This window comes from Phyllobates terribilis, unplaced genomic scaffold (assembly GCF_046119375.1).
Source record: "Phyllobates terribilis strain yellow unplaced genomic scaffold, ASM4611937v1 Scaffold_9__5_contigs__length_417890890, whole genome shotgun sequence".
Classification (NCBI taxonomy): Eukaryota; Metazoa; Chordata; class Amphibia; order Anura; family Dendrobatidae; genus Phyllobates; species Phyllobates terribilis.
In genome coordinates, this window is record NW_027362769.1 from 117,374,981 (window position 1) to 117,394,450 (window position 19,470).

A 19,470-nucleotide genomic window follows, 5' to 3' on the forward strand; every position below is an offset into this window, starting at 1 on the left:
TAATTTGGCTAGCGTGGCATACCGGGGCAGGTACACTTCCCTCTCCCCGATATTTATTATGCGAACGGGCACCCTCCCATGGCGTACATCAACCACCCCCCGTGCTGTCAAAATGGTGGGCCTACTGTCCGAGTAAACTGGTTCTACCATTGCCTGGTAATCTCTACCTCTCAGACCAATAGCTGCCCGGCACCAAATCATCATTTCACTTTTTGGGGGCATGGCAATAGGAAAAGGGTCACACATTCTTACGCTACCAATCTCACCGCCGGAGAGTTCCACCTGTTGCCGTCGCATCAGTGCCCGGATCTCTTTCTGGAGCACCCGCTGCTCGCCGGAGCTGGCGTTCTTGGCAACCTGCTGTAAAAGGAAAATCACCTCTGCAAGACAATTTTCAATTACATTAGTTCCTAGAGTTATTTTTGGGTGACTCTCATGTTTGTCAATATCTACAATGATCAGTCCCTGTGCTGCCAGTTCGACTCTACCGATTTTGATGGTCACCTCTTTAAATCCGATCTGTGGCACGGGCTGGCCATTGCTGGCGATGATACTCAAGTCGTCGTCAGGGTAGCGGGTAATATCCGAGTCATTCCAGTACTGCTTAAAGAGTACGTACGGGATGGTGGTGACCTGTGACCCGGTGTCCAGTAGGGCACTCATGGGAATGCCATCCAGTACCACAGGCAAGACTGGACGTCCTCCCACATATCTGTCGCGCCAGTTCGATGGGCCTGGTGATCTTTTTCCTGGGGGTTGGCCCTCTACCCCAGGTTGTGCCCGTTTAAAGAACAGTACCTTGCCATATGTCCAGGTTGATTGCAGCGGCGGCAGATGGGTCGTCCGTCCTCGCTGTATCGGTCACTGGGTCTTCCTCTGGCCGGTGGGGTCCTCCTTGGTCGACGCCACGGGATGTCCTCCGGTCCGGATGCCAGCTGGATCTTCCCTGGGGTGGAAGCCTGTAAAGACTGCACAGTTCGGGTTAGCGCAGCAACGCTCTTAGCTAGCTCTTGGACCTGATGGTGTAGGTCTGGAGCCGGGTCATTGTCCAAAGCCTGCGCATCAGCTCCCACAGGCCCTGCCGACAAGGGCGCCGCCTCCTGGTGGTAAGTGATAGCAGGGCGCTTGTGGGTCACAACGCCACCCGGTGCCGGTTCTCGGAGCACCCGGATGGCTCTGTCCTTGAACTGTGCAAAGCCCAGATGGGGATCCTGTAAGGCCATTGCCCGCAACTGGGTTCGGTGGGTATTACAATAGAGTCCCTCTATAAACTGTTCGGTCAACAGCCTGTCCTCGTTTCCCACTCCATCAGGGTCGGTCTGCTTAATGGCCCTCAGGGCCTCTTGTAGGTTTAGTGCATAGTCCCTTATACTCTCATGCGCTCGCTGCTTGCACCCGTAGAATCTAAGCTTAATCTCGGCTGAGGTGCGGGTATCAAAGGTGTCCTTCAGCCGGGTTAGTATCCCTGCGACAGTCTTCCTCCCAGGTGGCCAGGATTTTACTTCCCTTTTGGCTGCCCCGGTTAGTTGGGCCACCAGGATGCTCACTTTTTGCTCTTCTGTGAGGGGGTACACCTGGAAGAGGCTATCCAGCTTTTCTCTAAAGTCATGCAGGGTATGTGACTCCCCTGAGTACTGGGGTAGCCAAGCTGCTCCCGGGATATAGGGCATGGTGAAGGGCATAACTGCAGCAGCGGTAGCGCTGGCGGGGGTTGAGGCAGTGAAGCTCTCCTCCGTATCCGACATCTTCCTCCCCCCTAGTGGACCGTGGCCTACCTTGCGATGATCCTCTTCCGTGGGCCGCGGCTCCGCAGTGGATCGTCAGGGTTGAGGACCTTCCGTCGCGCTCCTGTGACGTCGGCGTCTGCTGGGCTCCTTCCAGGACCTTACGCAACGTCCGGACGTGAGGCGGGGCTTCAGTTCTCGCGCGCTTTCGGAGTCCACGCCCCTCTTCTTCCCGCGCGGCGTCCTCAAGATGGCGTCCAATGGCGGGAAAACTCCACGGATGGCGGGAAGACGGCTGAAGATGGCGCCGGATGGCGGGAATCTTCACCACAGGTAAGTTTGAAAAGTCTCTTTTTCAGGCACGCAGTACCCGGTGGTTGCGGGCACGAAATCCTGCCGACTACGCCAAAGTTGACGCGCCCCTGGGCCTGCTGTGTCGCGCAGCGTCTCGCGCACGGGGGCTTACCCGGAGCCGGATCTCTTGAGGGTTGTAGTCTTGTGGCGGTGACCCGGTCCGTGCCCAGGGAGTCAAACTGAGCGGCGATGTAACAGCGGTAGATGTAGGACGACTACGCCACCCGTTGAATGCAGCTATGGAGCTGCCGCTGCAGGACAGTCCGCTGAGGCCGGTGGATGGAGGGTGCAGCGTAGATGGTATAACCCCCAACAGGAGGGGTATGGCCTCAGGGCAGCAGATGTGGATGATGGGGGTAGCAGGAACCACTCAGAGACGGTGCGGTGTAATTCAGGGTCTTTACTGGTAACAACGATAGACCCTCCCGGAGTACTTGCTAGTGAACGGGGCCTGGTCAGTCCTTGAGCAGATGGGATCTCCCCTGACCAGGCGGAGTTGTAGGCCTCCCAAACTGACTGTACTCTTCTGGCTACCTTGCTAGAAGCGGATATAAGTAGCCCACGTCCCTGAGTGTACCGTGTGGTGCTCACCCGTATGGCCGGTGACTCGGGGCCTTCTAATGGCTTCCGCTCCACGATGGCGGTGCTGGTCCCACGCGTGTGACCGTGCCTTCGGGTTTCTGGGCCTGAGGACCTGAAATCCCCTGCCGGTCGGCTTCTGCTGCTGGGTAAGAGTTAGTCCCCACAGCCTCGGACGCCGGGTCCGGTAAGAAAGCTTCTCAGTCAGGGCGAGCTCTGCAGCTGCCAGCCCCTGACTCGTAGTAGTATCGCTTCTGCTGTTTCTTGTCTCTACTCTCCTTGACTCACTAACCCTGCTTCAGCCCCGGGTTTTTATAGGGGAAGTTCTTCCCCTCCCAAGACTGGGCAGGAGGTGTGGCATGCATAGGATCCCTGACCAAAGGACCTCCCACCTGCTCTCAGACATAACATTACATTACTGTGGAAACCAGACCCCTGGGGTGCCACATTTGCACAAAAAAACAATGGATGGTAACCGAGCAGAGCTGAGTGGCCAAACTGTGGTATTAGGCCAAAACTATTGGCTGGGTTAGATGCAGAAAAAAATTATTTTGAATTTGCAACCTGATGGAGGTCAGTATAGATGGACTAATACAAATAGTCCCACACACTGCTAGAAGCCCAAATATTTTTTCAGAGGTACTGTAGATGCAGATAAAAATTATTTTTAATTTGCAACCTGATGGAGGTCAGTATAGATGGACTAATAGACCAAGTCCCACACACTGCTAGAAGCCCAAATATTTTTTCAGAGCTAGATGCAGAAAAAAATTATTTTTAATTTGCAACCTGATGGAGGTCAGTATAGATGGACTAATAGACCAAGTCCCACACACCGCTAGAAGCCCAACTATTTTTTCAGAGCTAGATGCAGAAAAAAATTATATTCAATTTGCAACCTGCTGGAGGTCAGTATAGAAGGACTAATAGAACAAGTCCCACACACTGCTAGAAGCCCAAATATTTTTTCAGAGCTAAATGAAGAAAAAAATTATTTTTAATTTGCAACCTGATGGAGGTCAGTATAGATGGACTAATAGACCAAGTCCCACACACTGCTAGAAGGCCAAATATTTTTTCAGAGCTAGATGCAGAAAAAAATTATATTCAGTTTGCAACCTGATGGAGGTCAGTATAGATGGACTAATAGAATGATGCTATGCCCAAAAGATTTTACTTCACTAGGTGCAGTAAAAAAATTGGTATTCTATACTCAGGTGTTATATCTTGCAACACAGATAGGCTACTCCACTGACTAACACACTCTGCAATAGGCCAAAAAGGATTAGCTTTGCTAGATTCAGCCAAATGCTGTGAAAAAAACTTGCACAGCACTGGCACAGACCTGCCTGGCAAAAACTGATAGGAACTCATGTAACCTAGTCCTGAAAAGGACTCCAATTACAATTAGTCTTTACTCCCACAACCTATCTATTTAAGAGCACAGACCTCCCTGATAAAAGTCGTAGGAAATGCTGTAACCTAGTCCTTAAAAGGACTGCAATCACAACTATTCCCTACTCCCAAGCTATCTGTATATTTGTGCGAAAATTGGCTTGAAATTAACAAGGTATAGCGCACACAGCAACAGCGGTGCCGTCTAACACGCAGCTGCAGCAGTGAGAAAATGGTGGCGACGGGGAAAATGGCTTGGTCTTATAGGGCAAGGACATGTGACATACACTGCCAATGACACATGCCCTTGCTTGTGTGAAAAAAAGCACTTCGCTCCGTGTGTGCGCTGCTGATAGGCTGACAGATTGCACCTCCCCACTGCAAATGCGGGAAAGAGAAAAAAAAATGGAGATCTTCATTGTTCCTGCAGAGATCCATCCCCTGCCCCTCCCCCCGCCCCGCTGTACACTCAAACTGCGTATTAACATTAATTTTCATCATTACTGAGAAAAAATCCAGTTATGATTTTGGTGCACGAACAGTTATCGAACATAACCTCGAACAGCCGAATTTTTCTCAAATTGTTCGTGTTCGCCGAACGGCTCGAACACCGCCCAAAACAGCTCGAATTTGAGATTGGCGAACAGTTCGAGTAGAACAACGCTCATCTCTACTCAGGATATGTATGAAGGGATTTATTCACTTTTACGTGTTATTTTTTTTCCATCTTCTTTTTGCTACATCTTATATTGTATGAATGATATACAATTCTTATTTCTTATCCAGCCTATGCATACATAACTGACTGGAGGCTGCAGGCCATAGTCCGAATCCGGAAATATGATGGTGGAGAGATGACAATCATTCGTAGAGGAATCAATAATGTTGCACACGTGAAATCGTTTGATGCCGGCATTCAGATAGGTATGTCAAATATGTTAAGAATGCGAACAGAACTTGTTACCATTTTCTTAGATAAACCGTGTTTTTTACATAGGCTTGTAGTAGATATATCATTCTTCAGTGACTTTCTAATACTTTAGCCTGAACTTGATCTTTAACCTTATTTCTATAGATATTTCATTTGATGCATGCATTGCAATATTTATTTCCAGGGTCAAATCAGTGCAACCGTCCAACAAATCCAAATGGAGATTGCAGTCACTTTTGTTTCCCGGTGCCCAATTACCAAAGGGTTTGTGGCTGCCCCTATGGGATGAGGCTCCGACCTGATCAAGTCACTTGTGTGGAAGATCCATCTAATGAACCCCCAACAATGCAATGTGGTCTTTACTCATTTGCCTGTGCAAATGGCAAGTGTGTACCAGGTCATTACCGCTGCGATGGTGTCGATGACTGTCACGACAATAGCGACGAACAGGGTTGCGGATCCCAAAGTAAGTATTGCTGATACTATTAAATTTGAGAAGTAATTTAAGTTATCCCTTGAATCAGAAGAACTTCATTAAAAGGAATAGGTTTTTATGAGGTTTTTATGTTAAATATATGTTTTAAACATTTTTGATAATGTTTTTTCCATTTTTTCTTATCACCATCTCTTTATTTAAAAAATTTAGCAATTTCTACCACTAAAGTCCACCATACAAATTATATGGCTGTCGGCCGAGCGATACTTCTGCGGATCGTTCAGTCAACAGCCAATTCAGCTGACACTCTTTTACACGAGTACTTGCTCGGCCGAGCGCTCCTGTGTTCTCTTTAAGAATGCTGCCGACTAACATGTTGACCATCGGCTTATCTCTAGGAGAACAATGCGATCGGCAGTCGAAATTGGACATGTTCGATCGACATCTCTCCAGGTGATCAGTCGGTCAGCACCCCCACACACATTACAACCTGTCGATATCGGCAGGTTCAGCCAACATTAGCCTAATGTGTATGGCTGCGCCTAAAGACTGATCATCAGAAGAGATGTCGATCGCACATGTCTGATTTTGTCCTACCGATCACATTGTTCTCCCAGAGATTTCAAATTTCATGATGAAGTACAGTAATTTCTGTCCTTATACATGAATGTTATGGCATTTATCAGCCCATGCTTATGTTTTCTTGCAGACGCTACCTGTTCCTTCAGAGCATTCACATGCCACAATGGCCAATGCATTCCCCAGAACTGGCGCTGTGATAAGCACAATGACTGTCTTGATGGGAGCGATGAACAAAATTGTCCAACTCAAGGTCCTCGGTCATGTCCTGCCACCTCATATACCTGTAATAACAACCATTGCATTCCTAGGATATGGCTCTGTGACACAGATAATGATTGTGGAGACGGATCAGATGAATTAAACTGCAGTAAGTAGGAGATTTTATTTTATTAGTTGCTTTATTTGCAAATACTTGGGGAAGTTGCATTATTGTATTTATGTTATTCCTATTTATGGACATTAATGTCCAGTAGGTGCTGGTCCCGCCAGCAAGAGAGCTTGGTGAGAATCCATCCATACTACCCCTGTAAGAGAGGGAACCTGATCTTAAGAGAGTTTAGTAATATTAGAGGGTCAGTATATCTGGATCAGTCTCACGAAGGATGGGGGGAGTTGTACACTCACAAACACTGACGATTCTCAAGCCAATAATACAGAGCTCTATGTCGTCACAGTCCTGTGATGTTTAATACATAATTTTTTTCTAATGTGTTCTTGTTTGAAGATTTCACAAATACCTGTGAGCCAGGCCAGTTTCAATGTCCGGATCATCGTTGCATCGACCCATCTTATGTGTGTGACGGTGACAAAGATTGCATTGACGGTTCCGATGAAAAAGACTGCAGTAAGTGCCAGCAATATTCAATGCTCTGTGCCGAGCATAATATATATATTCTACGTACTAACTATATTTTGGTTTTGACTAGTTTACAACTGTACAGCCTCACAGTTTGCATGTGCAACTGGTAAGCAGTGTATCAGCAGCAACTACCAGTGCGACGGAGTGTTTGACTGCACCGACCGTTCTGATGAAACAAGCTGTCGTAAGTAAACGTAAACATTCAAGATGAAACCTCTATAAAATGACCTTTTGTTTAAATTACGTTTTTATATTGAATGTATTTTTATTTCAGAATTGTATTAATTATTATTATTATTTTTATTTTTTATTTTTAATAGTTTTTTTTTTCAATTTTCCAATCACTACATTATAGAAAAGAAATTAGAAGTCTTGCAATTTTCACACAGGTACTAAGCTTTAGACTAGGATCATACTTCCTGTTCTGTACAGGTCACTTTTCAGCAGTCTCATTTACTTCCTGTTCTGTATAGGTCACTTTTCAGCCATCTCATTTACTTCCTGTTTTGTACAGGTCACTTTTCAGCAGTCTCATTTACTTCCTGTTCTGTACAGGTCACTTTTCAGCCGTCTCATTTACTTCCTGCTCTGTACAGGTCACTCTTCAGCAGTCTCATTTACTTCCTGTTCTGTACAGGTCACTTTTCAGCAGTCTCATTTATTTCCTGTTCTGTACAGGTCACTTTTCAGCAGTCACTTTTCAGCAGTCTCATTTATTTCCTGTTCTATATAGGTCACTTTTCAGCAGTCTCATTTACTTCCTGTTTTGTCCAGGTCACTTTTCAGCCGTCTCATTTACTTCCTGTTCTGTACAGGTCACTTTTCAGCAGTCTCATTTACTTCCTGTTCTGTACAGGTCACTTTTCAGCAGTCTCATTTACTTCCTGTTCTATACAGGTCACTTTTCAGCAGTTTCACTTATTTCTTGTTCTGTACAGGTCACTTTTCAGCAGTCTCATTTACTTCCCGTTCTATACAGGTCACTTTTCAGCAGTATCATTTATTTCCTGTTCTGTACAGGTCACTTTTCAGCAGTCTCATTTACTTCCTGTTCTATACAGGTCACTTTTCAGCAGTCTCATTTATTTCCTGTTCTGTACAGGTCACTTTTCAGCAGTCACTTTTCAGCAGTCTCATTTACTTCCTGTTCTATACAGGTAACTTTTCAGCAGTCTCATTTACTTCCTGTTCTGTACAGGTCACTTTTCAGCCATCTCATTTACTTCCTGTTTTGTACAGGTCACTTTTCAGCCATCTAATTTACTTCCTGTTTTGTCCAGGTCACTTTTCAGCAGTCTCATTTACTTCCTGTTCTATACAGGTCACTTTTCAGCAGTCTCATTTACTTCACGTTCTATACAGGTCACTTTTCAGCAGCCACTTTTCAGCAGTCTCATTTACTTCCTGTTCTGTACAGGTAACTTTTCAGCAGTCTAATTTACTTCCTGTTCTGTACAGGTCACTTTTCAGCCGTCTCATTTACTTCCTGTTTTGCCCAGGTCACTTTTCAGCCGTCTTATTTATTTCCTGTTCTGTGCATGTCACTTTTCAGCAGTCTCATTTACTTCCTGTTCTATACAGGTAACTTTTCAGCAGTCTCATTTACTTCCTGTTCTGTACAGGTCACTTTTCAGCCGTCTCATTTACTTCCTGTTTTGTACAGGTCACTTTTCAGCCATCTCATTTACTTCCTGTTTTGTCCAGGTCACTTTTCAGGAGTCTCATTTACTTCCTGTTCTATACAGGTCACTTTTCAGCAGTCTCATTTACTTCCTGTTCTGTACAGGTCACTTTTCAGCAGTCTCAGTTACTTCCTGTTCTATACAGGTCACTTTTCAGCAGTCTCATTTATTTCCTGTTCTGTACAGGTCACTTTTCAGCAGTCACTTTTCAGCAGTCTCATTTACTTCCTGTTCTATACAGGTAACTTTTCAGCAGTCTAATTTACTTCCTGTTCTGTACAGGTCACTTTTCAGCCGTCTCATTTACTTCCTGTTTTGTACAGGTCACTTTTCAGCCATCTCATTTACTTCCTGTTTTGTCCAGGTCACTTTTCAGCAGTCTCATTTACTTCCTGTTCTATACAGGTCACTTTTCAGCAGTCTCATTTACTTCCTGTTCTGTACAGGTCACTTTTCAGCAGTCTCATTTACTTCCTGTTCTATACAGGTCACTTTTCAGCAGTCTCATTTATTTCCTGTTCTGTACAGGTCAGTTTTCAGCAGCCACTTTTCAGCAGTCTCATTTACTTCCTGTTCTATACAGGTAACTTTTCAGCAGTCTAATTTACTTCCTGTTCTGTACAGGTCACTTTTCAGCCGTCTCATTTACTTCCTGTTCTGTGCATGTTACTTTTCAGCAGTCTCATTTACTTCCTGTTCTATACAGGTAACTTTTCAGCAGTCTCATTTACTTCCTGTTCTGTACAGGTCACTTTTCAGCCGTCTCATTTACTTCCTGTTTTGTACAGGTCACTTTTCAGCCATCTCATTTACTTCCTGTTTTGTCCAGGTCACTTTTCAGCAGTCTCATTTACTTCCTGTTCTATACAGGTCACTTTTCAGCAGTCTCATTTACTTCCTGTTCTGTACAGGTCACTTTTCAGCAGTCTCATTTACTTCCTGTTCTATACAGGTCACTTTTCAGCAGTCTCATTTATTTCCTGTTCTGTACAGGTCACTTTTCAGCAGTCACTTTTCAGCAGTCTCATTTACTTCCTGTTCTATACAGGTAACTTTTCAGCAGTCTAATTTACTTCCTGTTCTGTACAGGTCACTTTTCAGCCGTCTCATTTACTTCCTGTTCTGTGCATGTTACTTTTCAGCAGTCTCATTTACTTCCTGTTCTATACAGGTAACTTTTCAGCAATCTCATTTACTTCCTGTTTTGTACAGGTCACTTTTCAGCAGTCTCATTTACTTCCTGTTCTGTACAGGTCACTTTTCAGCAGTCTCATTTACTTCTTGTTCTATACAGGTCACTTTTCAGCAGTCTCATTTATTTCCTGTTCTGTACAGGTCACTTTTCAGCAGTCACCTTTCAGCAGTCTCATTTACTTCCGGTTCTATACAGGTAACTTTTCAGCAGTCTCATTTACTTCCTGTTCTGTACAGGTCACTTTTCAGTCGTCTTATTTACTTCCTGTTCTGTGCAGGTCACTTTTCAGCAGTCTCATTTACTTCCTGTCCTGTACAGGTCACTTTTCAGCAGTCTCATTATCATCACAGGCAGGAAGACCATGATGAATAACATATCTTTATACAGTGTATAACACAGGATCAACCATTTGCAATAGGTGATAGCCACAGTTCACCTCCTCACCTCCCTTCACAATAACCTTGCCCTGTTGAGAGCATGCTTATAAAGTACATCAATGCAATTCAGTAGGGTCTGAGTTAGGCTGTTGCTGCTTAATGTTTATCTGCCCAATAGAAGGAATCTGGAGGCCAGTATGAAAATTGCAAGATGATTGATTTTTTTTTAATAAAGATAGAGATATGAAAAATGAATATATTAAAAAAGCAAACATTTAAAACTGATTTAAACAATTGGTCAGAATAATTTTCTATGACACATTCGCTTTAAGACAACAAACCAAAACTCTAATGAAAATAGTTTTTTAAAAAGGTGTTCCTAGAGGTGCATCATCCATGAGGAAACACTTTTAGGGAACCCCCTTTCAGTCTGCATGGGACAGCATTTTTGGAAGAATACGGCAGTTTATGGGAAGGGGCAGCCTTTGAGTTTTTGTAAGTAGAACTTGACACTCAAACAAAATATGAAACAAGAGTCAAGTTTTAATTACGATCCAAACAGTCCAAGATAAGAAACTTGACATTTCAGTCCAACATGTACCTTCATCAGAACATGGCAGATTATGTTGGGTGGAGAATTTATATATGAAGGAAGCACTAAAGGAAGTGTGACTGCTTCAATGTGGATAAAGAACAAGGGCATAGGGCAAAGTTGGACCGAAATGTCAAATTTGATATCTTGGACTGTTTGGAATGTAAATAAACTTCCCTCTTGTTGCGTATCCCATTTGAGTGCTGAGTTCTACTTACTTTATCTATCAAGGATGGCAACCCTACTCAGGCACTTTCCCTATGTTCCGGAGTGCCTTATACTACTGATACTAAAGATACACTTTGACTTTTTGCCATGAAGCTCAAAAAAGTTTTACAAATGTAAAAAAAAAAAACAGCAGCAAGTATTAGAAAGCAAAAAAAGAATCTATACTCTTCTTTTTTCTTCTCACAGATCCAGCTCTGATGTGATCTTGGCAAATGGTCACACTTGACAAATGGTCGCAGCAGTCAAGTGCTTTAGTACTGCCCTGATGGCTTTTATTTGTGAGTGGTGATGCCAGAAGTACCGCACATGACTGCAGTAGCTACTGATTAGCTGCAGCGGTCACATGCCGGACACTTGTAAACAATGATGCGGAGGTGCAGGCTGAAGTGTCAGTGCTGGATTTGCAGAAAACAGAATATACTTTTTTTTTATAACATTTGTTTTTGGTTTTTAACTTTTTTAGAACTTTTGAAGGCTTGATATACTGTATACATATATGGATCTCTCAAAGGAGAAGGACAATTTCTAGAGTATATAAACGTGAAAGCAAAGTATGTTCAGTATATTTGGTGTGGTCTTCTCAAAAAGAATGTGTTGTGAAGAGGTCCCATTCAGAGTTGGTACGAATTGATTCATAGGAACCAGTACAGAGACCAGGTCAGTAATTTGTGTCTATCAGACGGGAGCGCTGAGAACTGTTTCCTACCTCCCGGCATTTGTGGCTCATTTTATGATTATCCGGCCCATGCGATGTCATAGTTGCTGCATGACGCACGTGTGACATCACACCAAGCCAACAAAACAAGAGAGTTGAGGATGTCGGGAGGTAGGAGGCCGTTCTTTGGGCTCCCGTTCGATGACCACAAGTTACTTACCTGGCTGATGGACCATCCTGTGTCTCAGTGTGAGGTTATATTAACATGACATTATCACCCATACGTGCCCCATGTCTACCTATGTGGTAAGTCATCTATGTGACATATACAGAGTCAGGTCATTTTTTTGCAGTAACTCAACTGGTTTGACTTTGGTGCATCTTCCATTGGTCTGAGTCACAGGAGATGGTGATCAGGAGTAATTATGCACTCCATTGTAATTACATTTTATTTCTATAATTTCAGCCACACGACCAGCAGGGATGTGTCACGAGCATGAATTCCAGTGCCAGTCAGATGGGTCATGTATCCCCTCGAACTGGGAATGTGATAGACATCCAGACTGTGTTGATGGTTCTGATGAACACCACAATTGTCCGGTTAGGACATGTCCTCCTTCCCAATTCCAATGTGACAATGGAAACTGTGTCTACCGTTCCTGGATTTGTGATGGCGACAATGACTGTCGAGACATGAGTGATGAAAAAGACTGTCCAACTCCACCGTTTCGCTGTCCCAGCTGGCAGTGGCAATGTCCAGGCCTAAGCGTATGTGTGAACATCAGCAAAGTATGTGATAGCGTGCAAGACTGTCCCAATGGGGCAGATGAGTCTCCTCTCTGCAGTAAGTCTACCCTTCATGTCTTGAATCTTGTGTTTTATGTTCTTTCATTTTTCTGAAGGTTCTTCTTTATGTGCCACCACAATCCTCAATCACTAAGAAAATATTTCACTGGGTTAATTATAATTTATCTAACAAGAGAGCTGATAATACATTCTACATCTCAACACGATCTTTAATCTTGCTTGGATTATTGTCCATGGTCAGCCGAACGGAGTGATGTTGTTATCTAAGGCATCTTTTCAGCATTTCTTCTAAATAATTTAAGAATTATCTTCTTGTAATCAGAATAAATTAATCAAATGTGAATTAATCAAATGTGCATGATTCACCCATGATTTTTAATTTTTTTCTTGCTTTTTTCTTTCTTTCTTTGAAATCGCAAATTTTCAGATGAGCCGCAACCAGGTACCGTAAATTTCTACAGATTATTATCTTGTGATTGATGTGATTTTTAGGCTAAGAGCACACTATGTCTGTCCATTTTGCCAAACAAATACAGGGGAAAAAGCTTGCGGTGTCTAATTAAATGTTTTCATCAGATTAAGGCCAAAAAAGTGTTCTTTGTCCTCTGCCTGGCCAGTATGGATTTGTATATATTTGTTTAATTGGATCGGAAAATAAAGCATACTGCAACTTTCTATACAAGGAGCCCCTTAAAAAAGTCTATTTTTTTACAGTGTTGGCATATGATGGATAGATATCACAGCATCCATCTAGACTATGACCACTGTACATATATGACAAATAGTAGACAAAATCTACGTGCACTAAGCCCTAATGTCTTGTGATGTATCTATGATTAAAGGGATTTTACTTATCTTAAAAGTTATCCCCTATATATGGGATGAGGGATAACTCATTGATTTCGGGGGTCTGACCACTGGAACCCGCACCAATCCACAGAATTGCAAAGTTCCATCTGCATGGAGCGGAGGTCAATCATGTCCACCACTGCTCCATTCATTGGCTATTGAACTCCCAGAGAAAACAGAGTTCAGCCAGTCCTATAGACAATGAATGGAGCGGACATGGGCATGCTTGACCTCCACTTCATTCAGATTGGACTCTGAAAAAATCTCCTTCTCCAGATCTATAGAGGTCCCTGTGGTCAGACCACCAGTAATCAGTCAGTTATTCCCTATTCTATAGATAGGACATAACTTTCAATCTTGGTAAAATCCCTTTAAACATGAAGGCAGGTTACTATTACTTTAAGAAAGAGGGGATTTAACACACAATAAATGGGTTGTCTGAGATTAGGGTCCACCCTTTCTTTAAGATATTAATCTTGTGCAGGCTACATCTGTTATCACAGCTAGCACTTGCATGCTATAATATATAAATTAAAGAGGTTTTCCAATTTTGTAAAACCACTATCCCCTGACTGCAATTTGTTTAAAAAAAGAACCCAAACACCAGAGCTTTACTCATTCTTCCCTGATCTAGGACTGAGTCTTCACAGCTTCTTCCAGCGTTTGTTATTTTCTGCAGTGATGAGGTCACGTCACCAGCCCTGCAGCCAATCAGTGAATTTAGTTACTCTAAGCGACTTGTGACATCAAATCAAGCAGAACTGCTGAGCTCACTGATCGGCTGCAGCGCTGTCGACATGGCATCATTGCAGTAGACAACAACGGACAGCGGGAGCTGCGGAGAGGACTCAGCACTGGACTCTGGGAGGGTGAGTAAAGCCCAGTTTTGTTTTGCTTTTGTGCCATATATGACTTTCTAAGCCTTGCTTGCATCCTATGAAATAATTACTGAACAAGACTTCCCTATCAGGGCTCCTACTTCAGTTTTTGCTGTGGTTTCCAGTTTTGGAAAAGGTTCCACAGGATTGGTTGTCTCCATTTGCCTTAGTTTCTTGACAAAATATCTCTTGTGTGTTACTTTGCTATGAGATTTGTGTTATTATTTTTCAGTCATACATTTCTGAGAGGTTAATTGTTACCACTTTTTCCACAAATGGCTACCACTGAGGCTGCGTGCCCACGTTGCGGATTACAAGCGTATTTGCTGCGGATTTTCCACAGCGGATGCGCTTGTAAAACGCTTGGTAATCCGCATCCCATGGTCCCCAATGAGAATCCACAAGTTCTATGCCCATGCTGCGGATTTTTCCGCAGCGTTTATGCTGCGTTCAAAAATCCGCAGCATGTTCGTTAATTTTGCGTTTCCGCAAGCGGAATTGCCTTATACAATGCACTAAAAAACGCAAGGCAATTCCGCATGTCGAAAACGCGTGAAAAACACGCGATAAACGCTTGCGGAATTCCGCATGCGTTTTTCCGGGTGAGGACATGCGGAAATGAAGCAGAAATTTTCTGCTTCATTTCCGCAACGTGGGCACATAGCCTAAATGTAAAAAAATGGCAATACCTCTACCAGCAAAAAGTCAACTTTTCCCTAAGTTCTAACTTCTTATGTACTCTTTATGACAAGCATTACTGCTGAAATAAGAATGGCTTGAAATAAGTATCTAAAATTCATTTTTAGAGGTTATATATGTAAGGTGCGCATGGCGGTAGTCATGGGCGAGGGGCTGTTGTTCTCCCACACCCTTGAACCCCCCAAGTAAATAATATTCCATCTGTCATGTGGTCTGTGTAAAGTGGATAACACTCTCTTTTGGTCCCGAGGACTCCGCTTGCTCTGCGATTCTGGATCCAGATGCAGACACTTTGTCCTCTTTAAAGAGCTCAACTTTACTCAGCAGATCACGCTCAGTGTTAGTCATGGATACAGCACAATATGTCAAAGTGGTAACAGTTTCTTCAGCCTGCTCTATCCCTCTCATTACTGGAACCTCTAGCCCACATGATGTTCCGCCCGGCTCCGCAGCTCTTCAGAGTCCCGACCAATTTCCGTTCGTTGTTCCCCTGCCGCCTTCCCCTTGCGGGAAGGGAGTAAGGCAGGCTCCTCCATACCTAATTCGGGCCGTAGGCCCCGGATGTCCTGGGTTGGACCACAGAAATATGTCGCAGACGTTCTCATGCTGCTTTCTCTCTTTGTCCATATCTCCCATGCTCTTCAGCCCTCTGGCCTTGACTCCAAACAATCTTATCTGTACTCATCAACACTGTCACTATCTCTCAATGTAACTCTCTTCAACCAGGAAATCATTCCCCTTATATCTACCCTCGCCCTTCCCAAGCTGAGGCAGCTCCTATGTATATTAACTATTCCCTTTCTATGAATAACTATTTCCTGATCCTATTCCTATGTTCAAACCCTAACTTTTTATGTGCAATACCACATCATAACATTGTCATAATACATTCAAATTATACACATATAAGATAGCTATGAAACTGCACATACAATATTATTTACATTATTATTAATAAACCGTTCAATACACTTAAAATACCCAAAATGCGTACCTGATTTAGTAAAGAGGGAAGAAGAGCATGCTTGTCCCGGACATACCCTTACATATATACACTTGCAGACATGTTTTATTGATTCAAAGTAGAAAGCGACAATGTTGTTAGGAGTCAGTTACAAACTTTGTACCTTTTTGTTTTGAAGGATTTAATAGTTTTGTCTTGTATTTCCAGATCAGGAGAGCTGTACGGACAGTAATGGTGGTTGCACTCACGGGTGCATTCAAGGACCTTTTGGAGCCCAGTGCACCTGCCCTGTTGGTTATCAGCTGTTAAATGACTCCAAAACTTGTGATGATATGAATGAGTGCCTTATTCCTGGAGCCTGCAGCCAAAGCTGTAATAATGAGAGGGGATCCTTCAGATGTGACTGTGATGAGGGATACATTTTAGAACCCAATGGAAGAACTTGTAAAGCCTCTGGTACGTTTCCTGTTACTGTAAGGTCTAAGATACACCACTATCTTCCATTCTTATTTTTTACATCATATATTGTTTTTCATGATTTTGTGTATTGTCCTTATCTTGTCTTTCAGAGTTTGGGAATCTGCTGCTGTTGGTGGCAAGTCGTAACCAGATTGTGGCTGACAATATCACCACACAAGCTCACAACATTTACTCCGTTGTCAGGGATGGAAGCAATATAGTGGCTGTGGATTTTGACTCTGTGACAAATCGGATTTACTGGTCTGACACGTCGCAGGATAAAATTTGGAGCTCCTATATCAATGGGACAGACAGGAAAGTTGTAAGTTTTATGCTGTAAAGTTGTACAGAAAACCTGTAACTATAAATGAGAACTAAAAATCAATAGATAAAAATACATAAAATGTTGGAAACATTTCAGTCTTGCAGGCGACCTGCCTGAGTACATTGGGAGACTTCTATTGTTATATTCTATACTTCTCTATAATAGTTTGTATGTAATTAGTCTTAAGCCATGCAAGCTTTGATGTTGGACTGCTTTTCGAATAATGAGCTTAAACGGGAAGGAAAGACTGACTTTAATTAGCAAATTACATTTATTTTAATACAATAAAATGGCCGGCGTATTGTTACACAGCCTTAATTTTCTAGGTCAGCTTTCTCTATGTGCAGTAGATGCTGGCACAGCTGCCGAGTTTTCCCAGGCGAAGCCCTTTCAAGAAAGTGTAAGTAGTCGCTTTCTTGAGGTGGCTTTCCCCGGCACTTCTGCCATCGTTCATCGCCACCGGCAGCTTTCACTCTATATTGTTAAATATAGAGAGCAGACGACTTCAGAGTGGAAGCCACCCGAAGAATGAGCATGTCACATCTTTTAACAGCTTCATGTTCTCTGTATCCTGAATTTGTTAAAAAACATGGCCAAAAACAGAACATGTACACAGCAATTATGCTCATTTTATGAGGTGCTTCTGTGGTGCTTTTTTTAGGCAGATTCGGGGGGAATCTACCTGAATAAGACGCCATGATGCCTAATAGGACAGGTGACTGTGAGCATTTGTAGTAGGAAGCTCCTGTTCCCTTAATGTGTAGGGAGATGCTTTAATAGTGCACATACTGATCTAAAACTGAAAATACCAGAGGTGCTGAGGTAAGAAGAGGCCACTCACACTGCTGTACACTCTGTTTGATCTAATTACTGAGGATACCAAGGAGTTCTAAGGTAAGAAGACACTGCTCACACTGCTGCCCACCCTGTCTATCTGATCTAATACTGGAGATACCAGAGGTGCTAGGTAATAAGAGGCTGCTCACATTGCTGTTCACAATGTCTATCTGATTTAATAATGGAAATACCAAGGAGTTCTAAGGTAAGAAGACACTGCTCACACTGCTGGTTCCCATGTCTTTATGATCTAATACTGGAGGTACCAGGGGAGCTGAGGAAAGAAGAGGCTGCTCACGCTGCTGTTCACCCTGTTTTTCGGATCTAATACTGGAGATACCAGGGGAGCTGAAGAAAGAACAGGCTGCTCACACTGCTGGTTCCCATGTCTTTATGATCTAATACTGGAGATACCAGGGGAGCTGAGGAAAGAAGAGGCTGCTCACGCTGCTGTCCACTCTGTTTTTCTGATCTAATACTGGAGATACCAGGGGAGCTGAAGAAAGAAGACACTGCTCATACTGCTGGTTCCCATGTCTTTATGATCTAATACTGGAGATACCAGGGGAGCTGAGGAAAGAAGAGGCTGCTCACGCTGCTGTCCACTCTGTTTTTCTGATCTAATACTGGAGATACCAGGGGAGCTGAAGACAGAAGAGGCTACTCACACTGCTGTCCACCCTGTCTATCTGATCTAATACTGGAGATACCAGAGGTGATAGGTAATAAGAGGCTGCTCACATTGCTGTTCACAACGTCTATCTGATTTAATAATGGAAATACCAAGAAGTTCTAAGGTAAGAAGACACTGCTCACACTGCTGGCTCCCCATGTCTTTCTGATCTAATACTGGAGATACCAGGGGAGCTGAGGAAAGAAGAGGCTGCTCACCCTGCTCTCCACCCTGTTTTTCTGATCTAATACTGGAGATACCAGGGGAGCTGAAGAAAGAAGAGGCTGCTCACACTGCTGTCCACCCTGTCTATCTGATCTAATACTGGAGATACCAGAGGTGCTAGGTAATAAGAGGCTGCTCACATTGCTGTTCACAATGTCTATCTGATTTAATAATGGAAATACCAAGGAGTTCTAAGGTAAAAAGACACTGCTCACACTGCTGATTCCCATGTCTTTATGATCTAATACTGGAGATACCAGGGGAGCTGAGGAAAGAAGACGCTGCTCACGCTGCTGTCCACTCTGTTTTTCTGATCTAATACTGGAGATACCAGGGGAGCTGAAGACAGAAGAGGCTACTCACACTGCTGTCCACCCTGTCTATCTGATCTAATACTGGAGATACCAGAGGTGCTAGGTAATAAGAGGCTGCTCACATTGCTGTTCACAACGTCTATCTGATTTAATAATGGAAATACAAGGAGTTCTAAGGTAAGAAGACACTGCTCACACTGCTGGTTCCCATGTCTTTCTGCTCTAATACTGGATATACCAGGGGAGCTGAGGAAAGAAGAGGCTGCTCACGCTGCTGTCCACGCTGTTTTTCTGATCTAATACTGGAGATACCAGGGGAGCTGTAAAAAGAAGAGGCTACTCACACTGCTGTCTATCTGATCTAATACTGGAGATACCAGAGGTGTTAGGTAATAAGAGGCTGCTCACATTGCTGTTCACAATGTCTATCTGATTTAATACTGGATATACCAAGGAGTTATAAGGCAAGAAGACGCTGCTCACACTGCTGGCTCCCCATGTCTTTCTAATTTAAAACTGGAAATACCAGGGGTGTTGAGGTTAGAAGCGGCTGTTCACACTGTTGCCAACCCTGTCTATCTGATCTAAAACTGGAAATACTGGGAGTGCTTTGGTAAGAAGAGACCACTCACACTGCTGTCCACTCGTGTCTATTCTGGTACTGGAGAAACCAAGGATTTCTAAGATAAGAAGAGGCTGCTCACACTGCTGTCCATACACTCTGTCTTTTTGAATGCTGCGCTGCTGTTGTGACCTGAAAATAGCTTGAGGCTATGTGCCCACGTAGCGTTTTACAAGCGTTTATGCTGCGGAATTTCCACAGCATAAACGCTTGGGAAACGCTTGGTAAT

General features: G+C 43.6%; 1 protein-coding gene across 1 annotated transcript in view; it reads left to right on the forward strand.

The window, feature by feature from the left end:
- The window catches only part of LRP2 (LDL receptor related protein 2), a 345,085-nt gene that overhangs the window by 200,337 nt on the left and 125,278 nt on the right, over positions 1-19,470 (forward strand). Inside the window, exons 20-27 of the mRNA XM_073646998.1 lie at positions 4,839-4,976; positions 5,168-5,449; positions 6,129-6,368; positions 6,726-6,845; positions 6,928-7,044; positions 12,056-12,433; positions 15,994-16,242; positions 16,356-16,567. Of these exons, the coding sequence (XP_073503099.1) occupies positions 4,839-4,976; positions 5,168-5,449; positions 6,129-6,368; positions 6,726-6,845; positions 6,928-7,044; positions 12,056-12,433; positions 15,994-16,242; positions 16,356-16,567 (1,736 nt within the window). The remainder of the gene's footprint in view (positions 1-4,838; positions 4,977-5,167; positions 5,450-6,128; positions 6,369-6,725; positions 6,846-6,927; positions 7,045-12,055; positions 12,434-15,993; positions 16,243-16,355; positions 16,568-19,470) is intronic.